Genomic DNA, 12,345 nt, shown 5'->3' with positions numbered 1-12,345 from the left:
AACAAGTAACACAGATACCTGAAGGATAACAGGGGCCTTCGACAACTCCTCTCTTGCCATGGAACTGAGTAAGTACTGAGACCAGCTTTTTGACATACAGACACCCGTATGCTTCATTATCATGATTTTACTTTTGAGTCACCACATTCTAAATTATCCTCTTTTTTTTTTTTCTTTTTCTTTTGCCCAATGAATATAGCTAAGGCCAATATCCACATCATAAACTGAATTAAAATCCAGGCTGCATAATTTATTCTTTCTAGAGCTAATGGGAAAGTCGGACATAATGCTGGATGCACAATCTCCACGTAAGTTTAACATACAAAACACATACAATTTACATATGTATACTGAGAAACCACTCTAGTGCATTTATATTAAGTAATTAAATCACTGTAATTACCCACTTTGTTTCAGAAATATAGCAAAAGGAAAGAGTCTTTAGACATGAAAGCCTTTGCAGTTTACCCTGTTTGTTAAAAGACCAAATGAGCCCGATACTTGTTTTAATTTTTTTTTTAAATCCAGATGCTGATATATAATTATAGTTTCTTCTTCTTGAGGTCCCAGACTGACAATTAATGAAGCTCTTGTGCAAAACTGAACAAGCAGCTCTCATTTCAAATTATCTGTCTTTCATGAGTATTTATTATGGCTAGAGTCAGATGCTGGCACAGGATTGCGTGTGATATTGCAAATCTCAGCTAAACATGATTCTAATAAAGCCCAGGACTATGAGTAGCCTACTTATTCCAAATATTTTCTAGGACAACATACAGTCCTGAAAAATTATGGTTTCTATTCATAATCCTACTTCTAATTATATGTTTCACCTTCATCTAGCATCACAAAAAAAACCTTCCAGCAGCAATTAGTATGACTGTCAATCAAAACTGCAACCATATCCAAAAAACAAATCAATGCAAGTCTTAAGCAATTACAGAAACATAATAAAAATCAATAATGGATCAGACCAAAAGTTCATCTAGCCAGTATCCTATCTGCAACTAGGCTGATCAAAACCACTGTTGTCCTGAAGACGATGTGGGCAGAGGATCCCACCTCACAGTCAAGTTTACCACTGACATCTTGACCACAGTGGTGCCACTGGCTTTGGATGCCACACATTTTTTTAGTTCACCTAAACCAAATGATGCAATCCCTCCCTTCTTTCATTGAGTCTTCTCCATATAATCATATCCATCCAGCCATTTCTCTTTAAGTAAAACTATATTTATACCAGACATATCAAATTCTTTCCATTACCACTCAAGGCTGAGAACTGCCTTGTAGGAAAAGTTTAAATTCATATAAAACCATCTTACCACATATTGTTTTAAGGGATGACAAACCACCATTATGACAACTCAGCCTACCATTTCATTAAGTGGTAGGTTGCCATAACAATTTTATTTTAGGAACCAGAACTGAATAAAATACTTTACAGAGTAAATTACAGTAACTGGATTGCAAGTTGCTAAACTACTGAGAAAAAGAAATGTCAAAGAAGATACACCTGGTGAATCTTACTTTAAAGTCACCTTTATCACAGCACAGTTAGCTGCTTCGGGGGTGTTTACCTGTATCAGCTTTGTTTACATTAAGACTAGAAACGCTGACCCATTTTTTTTTTCTGCAAGCACGCTGCAAAAACAATACCAGCTGTCTCCAAAGCCACAAGTACTTCTATGAACTCTAGCCGAAAGCCTTCTTGCTGAGCAGCTGCTCAGATTCATGCCATCATGGGGAGGGCATGTGCTCTCCCAGCTCCCAGGGAACTCTGGGAGAGCTTGAAATCTTCTGCCTTGATTTACTGCCAATTCCACTAATCTGTCCTCAACTAGGACTGCAATGAGATTAAAATAATCGCTCAATCATCCTAGCCTCCCTCTTCACACACACAAATGACTCTTCTCTGTTTCATTATTTTCTCTCACATCATTGTCAGCTGCCAATATCACCTGATAAGAATTGCCTGAAGGGCTGTTTGCTTCTTTTGACTTTTAATGCAATAGGGAGTAGAGATTGCATCATATCCACGATACAACCTTAAAATGGCAAAGACTAAAAACATGAGAGTAGAAAGTTAAAAACACAGATGTCTGCATCTGCTTAGCAAAGGGACATAAAATACCAGCTAGCAAAGACCAAAAAGTACATATATATTGGTGCCAGAGAAAGCAGAACAGAATGCTAGTGGCCTCTTCTCCCTCTCCTGATAAACCCGTCCCCATCTCCTGATAAACCTCCCTCCACAGGCATCAGAAATCCAGGCATTTTAGAAGGGCACCGTGAATCACCAGGAGCAGACACAGAAACTCCAGGGGACTGCACCTTCCAGCACAGAAGCAGTTGACATGCTGCAAATGTAATTTAATTTTGAAAAACAACAACAACTTTATGTACTATGGCCTGTGGAGTTTGCTTATTCTGTCTATGGCTAAATAACTTCTTGCTTACATCTATAGCTTGTACAGCCACCGGCTGCAGAAGTATTCCCAGAGGAGCCTGCAACAGGCACATTAAACCCTTTCCCTCACAGACGCAAAGGTTTCCCAGTTCTACCAGGAAAACAACTTTTCTCAGACTTGTAAACCAACTTAGAGTTTTGTTTTATAATTCATGCTGGTTCCCATCTAACTATGCTCCTTGTGTCCCTCCTGCTGCTTTCTTTCTCAAGAGGATTAAATCAAAGAAATAAAAAGTCCAGAACAGTGTTTTTTGTATTAATACACAGGCTCAAGAATAACTGTATGCACAAGGGCCTAATATGGACCGATAATGTATCCTCTACAAGAAAACCAAAGCGAAGAGTGCACTCGAAGTGCATATTTTGACAATAAACTGATCAGGTGGCTGAGGGAATAGATTTCATGAGGTGCAACAGCTAACTATTCCCTAGTTAAAAAGGCAGCTCTAGAGGTCATTAAACTTTCTCTTCTGCCTTTAAAGCATAAAAAATTGCTCACAGACCTGCTTTACAATACTAATACAGTGCGTATTTGTTAGCATCTTAAGATCAGGAGTGCACTCCTCCTCCTGATCGTTCTGTTGGCCACGTGTTGTTTTGCACTGTGGATTGGTCTCAGGGCACCTGGCCTGGACTCCCTGCAGACGACGCTAAACTGGAACACGCAGTCCAAGAGCCAAGGGCTAACACACACCAGCTAGGATTGGGCCTTCAGTCCAGAAAACCAGACTAAGTAATCTCCAAAACACGTGCAGTGTGAACATGAAGTCCTCGGCACCGACCGTTTCCCCCTACAGATCTGCTTCTATTGTGCCACAGCACTTGCTAAAGCAGACACAGCCACAAATGTCAAGGTTAAAATTTAACTTTTCCCTACACTATTTGAGTGCGAGGGGAAAATTACAACCTTGTTTAAAGAAAGGAATAAAGCAGATAACTATATTGTAACAGAGGTTTATATATGTGAACAGGCATAAGAAGTCTTCTCATTTGGATTCTAACGAGATTTCCTCACCAAGAGGTTGGCATGCCAAGGAAATGCAAGAATAACCAGGAATGTAACACACCCTAAATAAAAGGATGTATCCCCAAGCAAAGTTTAAATTAACCACACAATATGATTCCTTACTTTGGACAAAACTTGACTGCAGTACAGACTCTGTTCCAACTTACGTTCCACTAAACAGAAATACAAGATGACCAACCTGGTTAATGAAGAAATGGCATGAAGTTTCATTTTCCTGCCTTTCATTTGAATATATTAATTAAAATTACTTTTCCTTCTCATAAATGTGTTTCCTATTCAACTTGTGATTTAGTGTAAGAACAAATGTGGTTATTTTTACACAGACATTTTCACAATGCCTATTTATTACCATTGTTTTACATGTAAAATGAACATCATCTAAGTCAGTCTACTTACCAAAGCACAAGAATGACTCTCTGGTTTTTTTGTCTTGAACAAATAGCTAGGACAAACCCATGCAGTAAGCTAGTACATAAAGATTTCAGGTAACTATAGTCTTGGCTACAAAGAAAAACAGCTAGCCAAGGAAAGCAGCACAAAACCAGGTGGCTTTTGTATGAATAGAAACACAGCAACAGTCCATTGAACCTCCCTGCTTTCATTTCTACACAGCAGTTACTAGCAGTCTTAAGTAGATTTATTAATCTACAGAAACAACTGTTTGTTTTGGTATCCTCCAACCACTAAAACTGCTAAATTCCCACCTAAAATAAAAGCAGATAATATTAATAGCATTTATTTTTACTCATCTTTTAGAAAGCACCGAACTGTCAAATACCTCACAGAGACAGGAATATGGGCCAAACGGTAGAAGGAATCACCCAGCACACAGCAAGATGACCTCATATGCAGACTGACAGCCTAATGCTTGCAACCAAATGTGCCTAGCCTCTGTATTTCTGCACAGTGTGAAATGATTTTCAGAGATTTTAGGAAAGCTCATGTCTTGCTTTAACTGTACTTTTTTCTCTAACCTTCTCCTACCTGGCAGGACCATTTAAAGGAGGCTCAGCAAGGTAAAAATTCCCATATTCCTCAATTCTCTTGAAGGAGCATATAACTTGCTACCACTTTAAATCAATTTTATGATACAAAAACAACTGTATCATTGGTTTGCTATCCGCAAGGAAAACAAAACTGGTGATAAAGTTCAAGGTCATGGTAATTCGCTGTAGCACATGCACAAAATCAAAATGCTCACCTGCTGGTTTCCCAGTCTTGGTCATCCTTATCTTTTTCTTCTTTGGCATCAGAATTGTGTGGGTGTTTCTGCACAATCCGCATCCCACCAGCTTTCACTGGAACAAAAATTGGAGACACAACAAACCTCAGTCAAATCAGCATAAGTGAAGAATGTTTTAAGGATGACTCTCCCCTCCCTTCCCCCAAATACTTTACAGACTAGTTTCATAGTAATCACAGTTTGAAAAAAGCAGCCCCAAGTTCTTAAAAGTGGCAAGCGTGAAGAACAGCTACTTCAGGACTGCATCTGCCATTCTCTTTCACATCATGCCATCTTCGCTCATCCTGAGAAGTTGCAGCTCATTTTACCACCTGCTTCCAACACCATTTGAGAAAACTCAACTCTGTTTTAACCCTCCCCTACCCCCTGTAAACTTGCAGCAGTCAGAAGAAGAAAGGGAGGCGATGGCTTGCATAACACTATGCAAAAGGCCAGAAACGTGGATGTTAAATACTCCCATAAAACAAGAAGGGATGAAGAACCTCACTTGCCATTTCAAGTTAAAAACTACAGCTATAATAATAGCATTTATACAAGGAAGTACTTCATGAACAGTATAATAAAAAGCAAAGTTTAGGAGGACACTTAACTTGCATTTAGACCAGAGCTTTTGGTTTTGCAAAACATAAGCATTTACCACATTTCAAATCCTTGTCATAATTTAGTTTTAGAAATTATCCAAACATGAAAGCATCCCTTTGAAACACAAAGCAAGAAGTGAAAGCAAATCCACTGATGTTCATAATTTATCCCTTCCAAAGTGAAATATAAAATAGGAACCAAGCCAGGCCCAACACTGCAGCTACTAAGCAGAGCAACAGGCAGGCTGCTCTTGATCTGCTTTCTGTTTTAATATTGTTACTTTTTTTTTTTTTCCTTCAACCATTGCGACACATGCTTACAGGACACTGCAAGATAAGACGATGCATCTCGTTAGCTAATTGGATGGGTTACATTGCAATCAGCAACTTCATCAGAAAACTACTATAGCGGTCAGGAGTCAAGAAAACCACCTACAGGTGCGTTGGCTTGTGTCTCGCATTGCCACAACAGGGTAAGTCTGGGGACAGCCTCAGCAGAGATGTCACAGCTGGAGCAAGCAGGATGCCAGAGCAGCACTCGGAAGGAGCTGAAGCAGCTTGCCCACGTGGCTAGGGGAGCCTGTACTTCTGAAGCCCTCCTGTGCCCAGCCACAGAGAGATTAAGGCACCTCACAGCAGTTCAATGCTAATTCCTGAAACCTAGAAAGAGGTTTAGTTCTCAGTTCTTAACCAGGTCAGCAATGGAAAGGACACTCCTGTGTATATAATTTTACAGCCTGGGTGAAGGCAAGCAGTAAAGAGAAAGCAACAGCTCTTTGGCCCTGGGATTTTTTAAATAGATTTTAAGCTTTGTGTGATATTTGAAAGATAAACTTCCGATTCAATAAAGGACATTAACTAAAGATAGGCGATCAACAGACAAAACCAAAGAAATATCTTTTAAAACCTATCAAAACTGTGTCCCCTTAGCATGCATAAAAAAAAAACCCAAACCCCACAACAAACCACCAGCCATTTTGTGTTCTCTCTCCAGCGTAAAACTTACAATACTTAAATTGGTGAGAAATGTTTCACGCGGGACACGGAAAGATAGAAAGGTTAGGCAACAAAGAAATGTGGGTTTAAAACTGAAACAAAAATTAAAATGCCTATTAATTTTTCTTGATTCAAACTCCTTAGAAATTTAAGGTTTGCAAAAGCAAACACTGAGTTCTGTCAAGCGCCGTCTTGTTCTAACACCTCAGTTAATCAAAGTGATTGGTATGTTTTATTTACATGAATTTATAAATTTAACATCATTGCACAATCAGCTCTTATTAGTTCCCTGACAAATTACTTTTTGTGGAAGATGCTGCCTCCACATCAACATCTGCCAGGTTACAAACAGCACTTCTGGACAATACACGCATGCTTCCACGTTCTTCACCATCTAATAGAAAACTAAAGAAAACAATACCCGAAGATTTAGTGCTAATTTAGGTGGTCTGAAATCTCTCTCCTCTCATATTTTATATCATCAGGCCACCAGCCGCTTGTTTTCTCTTTGTCACTGGCAAAGACACGCAGCTAACACGTTCAGATTTGTCTGTATGTAGAATTAACAGAGATTAAAAAGCAAACAACCAGACAATTAAAAGGCATAATAGTGACTGACCAATGCAGTAATTTAATAATTTTAATACTCTGATTTTTTGCACTAATATCAATGCACTATACTATGCACTATCAGGCATAGTATAGACAGCTAAAAGTACATTGGTGCATAATTGAATAATCTTAGTAATCCAAGGTTACTGTGCAGATCTGGGAAACCAAAAGAAGAATCCAGCAAACAACTGCAGTAATAATCTGTATTTCTGAGATCAAAAGTGAAATAATTAGATCAGCATCCTGTACATATAGCTGATGTACATCTCTGCCAGCTGTGACACAGCATGCTCATACCAAATCTAGTTTCAAGAGATTTAGCTTAAAAAGAGAAATACCCTTGCAACATAATTCACCTTCCTTTCCAAAAGGTTTCAACCAAGCTACATTACCTCAGGGTTAGACAGAGAGAAGAAATGATGATTACATCTACCAAGCTAAAGAAAAACCCACTCCATTTGTGAGATTTTCTTGGGACTTACGAGGATTCATCTACTTCTTACTGGCCTAGCATTTACTACATAATTTGACAGACGCTTACCACTGTCATTTTGTCACTTAAAAGTTGTTCTTAAAAGAGTAAGAGCTCAGATTTCCTTAGAGTAAATCCTGCGCAGAGCAGAGAGAGATTTAAAGAACTGATAAACCACCTCCCAGGACGCTGCCAGAAATCAGTGCCCAGAAGAGGACAGTCAACGACACCATGTTGGGATTAGGAAGAAAGCAGTTCCCACGCTGAAGAGGGAGCTGGGGCTGCAGTTGCTCAGCAGAGGTCAGGTGGGACCTGTGCTAAGGCAGGAGGGGACCAGAACAGCTCCCGCAGTCGGGACGGAAAAGAGAGGCCATCAGCCTCTACAGTGTGAAATGAAGAGGCGATCATTTGCCAGCATGCTCCGAGAAGAGCAACAGCACAAGTCTGTTTGCACCACTGCTGGGTAAGAGCCGAGTTTGGGATTTGACTTATTATTTGTCATGTTTTCCCCCCCAAGAGGCAGAAGGGACTGTCTTGTTTGTCCTGTGAATGCCAGCCTGCGTTCCTCTTAAGGGTATGACTACTCCTTTTGGAAATGTATTAAACAACTGTGTTAATCGATTACCACTCAAGAGGATCTGGAGTCGGTAAACATTCTCAGTCTATTTACCCTTTTTTTTTTTTTCCCCTCTGCTGTGCTTCTTTCAGACTGCTCCCAGTTTCTGAGACTGAATTCTGAAATAAAGGCCACCGAGTCACAGCTAGCACCAAGTACCTAGAGAAGCACCGCAGCTCTGTGACACCTCTGGCCCCAGCTCGCTCAGGCTGCAGACCCGAGGCAGTCCTTCCCGGGGAAACCTTCCAGCTCAACCCATTCCCCGCTGGTCACAGCAACCAGACAGGAACTTTTAGAAATCCAGAGTACAGCCAAGAGCTTTAGCAGCTTCCCATTTTCCTTGAGCATCGTATTAAATATTAACACAAAATTTATTTCTTACATACCGTATAAGAACAGATTCCGTTATATTGGTAAGATGTATGAAAAGCCAGGACCGAGGGAAATGCAAAATATGCCGTTCTACAAGCTTAAGGGAGCATACATTAGTATCCAACAAAACCAGAACGGAAGTAAGAGCTACTACATACCTTTGTTTCACAGAAATATTAGCTCAGAGCTATATTTTTTTAATGTAGGAAAAAGCACATAACTATTTGCACGAACCTACTGTAAAGCTTCATAAATAAACTATTAACACAATCACCTTGCTTTATTCCTCCACAGTATCTACTAGAAGAAATGAACAGCTAAAAGCATAATTACGCAGACCTCTTTAGAAGGACTGCAAGTTGTACAAACCTACTCAGCAATGTATTATAGATGCATTGATCTCACTGACAGACATATTTAATAAAGCTTAAGTTGGGGCCCGCTTAAGTTTCAGAAAGGAGTTCAAAGTTGCTTCGTGCACCCTGTTACCAGCCTGAGGTCTTGAGGTTTCTTTCCATTTCACTGCCCTTTGTCTTTTCAAGGGCTTGTCTTATTTTTTTTTTCCCCATGTGACAGATCAATGCAGAAAGGAAGCTAACAGACTGCACGAAGTCAGTAAGTGAGGGCTAACAGTGCATATGGAAAACAATGGATGTCTCAATTCTGCTTTAATCTGATGATCCAGATCCTTCCTAACCTTTACGTGTCTAATTCATACTTAGTGGGGTAAGACACATCCGTAATTACAGGTAGGGCTCTTTATACAACCATATGCAGCAAAACCAGAGCTTTTAGGCCATTAGTCCAAAAAGATCCCCTGTTCACATCTTTGCCTTGCTAGGAACTTGCCTTGTTATTCATGAACACAATTCCACCTGTACTTACGTAGTCATCTTATTTATTTTTTTAAAGAATTTTTGACTTTAATTTTATTAAAACTTGTTTGCAAACTGCCCTATTGCATTATGTTATTATTCAAGGATCTAAACCAGCTTGAGATAGAGGATTCAAACCTAGTTTCAGCCCATATAGTAAATATCAACTGTCACTAGTCAGCACCTTTATTGTGGATTTTCTAAGTGTTACTTTCCTCTGCCAACCAGCTCAGAACCATCTTCTTCCAGAAACGACCTGAAGATACTGTAAAGCATTAGGTTTTTTTCTGGCCTCAAAGACAGACTTGGTGATCACCTTCCTTCCAAAGCTGAATTGGTGCATACTCACAAAAAACCCTGCAGGGATGCTAACGATCTTAAAAGGCATATAGCTGAAAAAGTTCTTCAGTTCATATGTGGATGCATGTTTTACAAAGAAAAAAAATAATCATACTGAAATACTCCGACAGCAAGGGAAACCTGTACTGTCCTCCAGTTTTGCACCGTGCATTGCTAGTTTCTCACGTGGCCTACGGAGGCTCACTTCAGGTCTTTAAAAAAATTCCACCTATTTCAAAAGACAGGTTTTGAAGCAATACTCTCAAACATGCAACAACATCAGAAAATACAATTACAAAGCAGCTAAGTGAAAATATCTGCCATTTATCCTTCGTTCCCTTTCCATCAATGGTGCAGCAGGAAGACACAGCTAAACCAACCTAAGGTCTTAACCATCCCTTCACACTGAAGCTGAAGTTTACCTGACCTCAAGGCGAACCAGCTCGAGGAGCTACAGCAGCAAAAGCTGTCAACATTGGGAAAGGTGCTTTCGTTTGGTTCCCTGAACCTGCTCACCAGGAGGTCAGGTAAGAGCTAATGCCATGACAAGGGAGGCTGCAGAACTGGGACGACTCTGCTCAGCCAAGAGACGGGCTTAACTGTACTGCTGAACTGCATTTGCCATGCAAAGCAAAGCCATTATTTCTCACTTCTATTACCTAGTTAAAGGAATTTCTGGCCCTCACTATAAAAAGGGTAGAATTCAACTAGGTTCAAAAACTGTTTTCAAATTTAGCTTTAAATCTCACCAGTTGATTTGAATATAAAACTAACCACCCTGTGAAGAGTTTCAGCATTTTTTTGACTGAAACACTTAAAAAACCAAACCCAACTGTTCCACCAGGAAACACAAGAAAACACATGAAAAGTTGCTGGTGCAGGGACTAAAGTTCCCTTTTTTAAGAAAACTGTAATAAAGAAGAAGAAAAACTAACAGTACATGAAGGAACAAGACAACTTTGATACTGCGAGTACCCGAACCCCACCTGTGTACAGAGAGGAGCTAGCGTCTATGGACGGTGGCAGACCAGTGCCCCTCCGAAGGTGAAACGCAGCTCCTACCCCAACCACCCGCTGCTCTGCTCGCCCGTGAGCATGCCGCAGCGGGTGGAAGGTGCCGGAGCTCCTTAGTTGGGCAGCTAGCAAGCAGCTTTACTTGTTTCCTACCCTGCCGGCCTCCAGAATTAAAGCTAGGAGCGCGCAGCCTGCTCTAGCACTCGCACCATAAGGCCCACAGGGAAAATGGATGCACAGAGTACCGCTAATTTGCAGTTCGCCTGTTCACACTCAGCTTGCGCTGTGTTGCAAACAGCCGCGCAGGCTGTGATGTGGCAGAGGCTGCTCCTTTCCCCTTTCCGCCTTCATCAGCCCCTGGCAGTGGTTTCGTAGGCCTCCACCGCCTTTCGAGGAACGGGATGCCCTCACGGATGAGGACCGATGAAGACAACGCTGCCTGTCTTCCCGGGTCAGAAGCTGGAGATGTCAAACAGCACAAGCCCGATGAGGATTTGTCTGCAACAAAGCAGAGCTCCTCTGGGAAAGGCAGGGCAGGGAGCCTCGCCCCCGTTACTGGCGAAGGCTGCCAGAGGGCAGGGACAGCTGCGGGCGAGGGCGAGCAGAGACGGGGATGGGGACCACGCACACCTCCCGGTGCCAGAGAGCCGCATCAGACGTCGCTTCGGGCGGCGGCGCCCGAGCAGAAGGGCACGGGGAAACCACCCAGAGCTCGCACCCCCCGGCAGCGGCGGCGGGGCCCGCCCGAGACCGCCCTCGCCCTCCTCAGCCCCGGGCAGCACCCCGGCGCCCGCAAGCCGGGGACTTCGCCCGGCGCCCGGCCGGGTTCTCCTGCAGGCGCTCGGCCTCGCCGGCCCGCGGCTGCCCAGGCCGCCCCGGCCCCCCCGTCCCGTCCCCAGCGGTGGGAAGAGAAAGAGCGGAGAGACGGGAACCGGCGGCCGTACCAGCAGGAGGGTGTCCGGCCCGCGTCTCTGCTTTCTCTTTGGGAGGCGAAGACATTTTTACTGTGGCAGCGGCCCCGCTTCCGCACCGGGCACCCGCACCGCGACGCCGAGCACCGAGCAACGGCCGGCGCCCAGCCTGCCCTGCGCTGCGCGGCGCGGCGCGGCCCCGCTCCCGCCCTGTCAACGTGGCCGCCGGCCGCCGCCGCCGCCAGGACGCACCCACCGAGGGGCGGCACCCGGGCGCGCCCGCGCTGCGCTGCCGCCGCCGCCCCTCCGCGGGACGGGCCGCCGCCAGCCTACGGGGGGGCGGACGGGACCGCGCCGTGCCCCGCCCCGCCCCGCCCCGCCCCGCCGGCGGGGGGCGGTGCCGCCGGGCCCGGGAGGGGCCGGGCCGAAGGCGGGGCTGTGGGGCGGGGCGGCTGCGGACCCCGCCCTCGCGCCTCCGCCAGCCCGTGGCGCGGGGCCGCGGGACCCTCCGTCCCCGGCGCGGTCTGCAGCGCGGCCGTGCCTGCTCTCGGTGCCGGTCTGATGCTGTTTCTGCCGCTGTTTCTGTTCCTCCGTGCGGTTACCGAGCGGTTTGGTTCTGTTACTTTCTCGTCATCCTTTTTGCCGCTGCTAAGTGTGAAGTCAGCATTGCGAAACTGCCGCCCCGCTGAAGGCCGCCTGCCTTATTTCCCCGCCCCCCCCTCCAGCCGTGTGAATTCGTCTTGCTTTATGTAACTGGTTCCTGCGACAGACTGCCTTTAAAATCCCGTTTGGATAGCGTAGGCAATTGTACAGGGTA

The 12,345-nt window shown here is 44.0% G+C and overlaps 1 protein-coding gene across 3 annotated transcripts in view; it reads right to left on the bottom strand.

Annotated features, from left to right (window-relative positions):
* Positions 1–11,877, bottom strand: part of DAP (death associated protein) — a 55,353-nt gene extending 43,476 nt beyond the window's left edge. Inside the window, exons 1-3 of one of the 3 annotated variants that reach the window (XM_075494025.1) lie at positions 11,562–11,877; positions 5,758–5,981; positions 4,699–4,795 (exon numbers count right to left, since the gene is read on the bottom strand). In XM_075494025.1, the coding sequence (XP_075350140.1) occupies positions 4,699–4,795; positions 5,758–5,782 (122 nt within the window). In that variant the 5' untranslated portion in view covers positions 5,783–5,981; positions 11,562–11,877. The remainder of the gene's footprint in view (positions 1–4,698; positions 4,796–5,757; positions 5,982–11,561) is intronic. The other 2 variants (XM_075494024.1, XM_075494026.1) reach the window with 2 other exon arrangements.
* Positions 11,878–12,345: the final 468 nt, after the last annotated feature.

Source organism: Mycteria americana, chromosome 2 (genome assembly GCF_035582795.1).
Source record: "Mycteria americana isolate JAX WOST 10 ecotype Jacksonville Zoo and Gardens chromosome 2, USCA_MyAme_1.0, whole genome shotgun sequence".
Taxonomy (NCBI): domain Eukaryota; kingdom Metazoa; phylum Chordata; class Aves; order Ciconiiformes; family Ciconiidae; genus Mycteria; species Mycteria americana.
The sequence above is the reverse complement of the archived record's forward strand: the minus strand, read 5'-3'. Positions and strand labels throughout refer to the sequence as shown.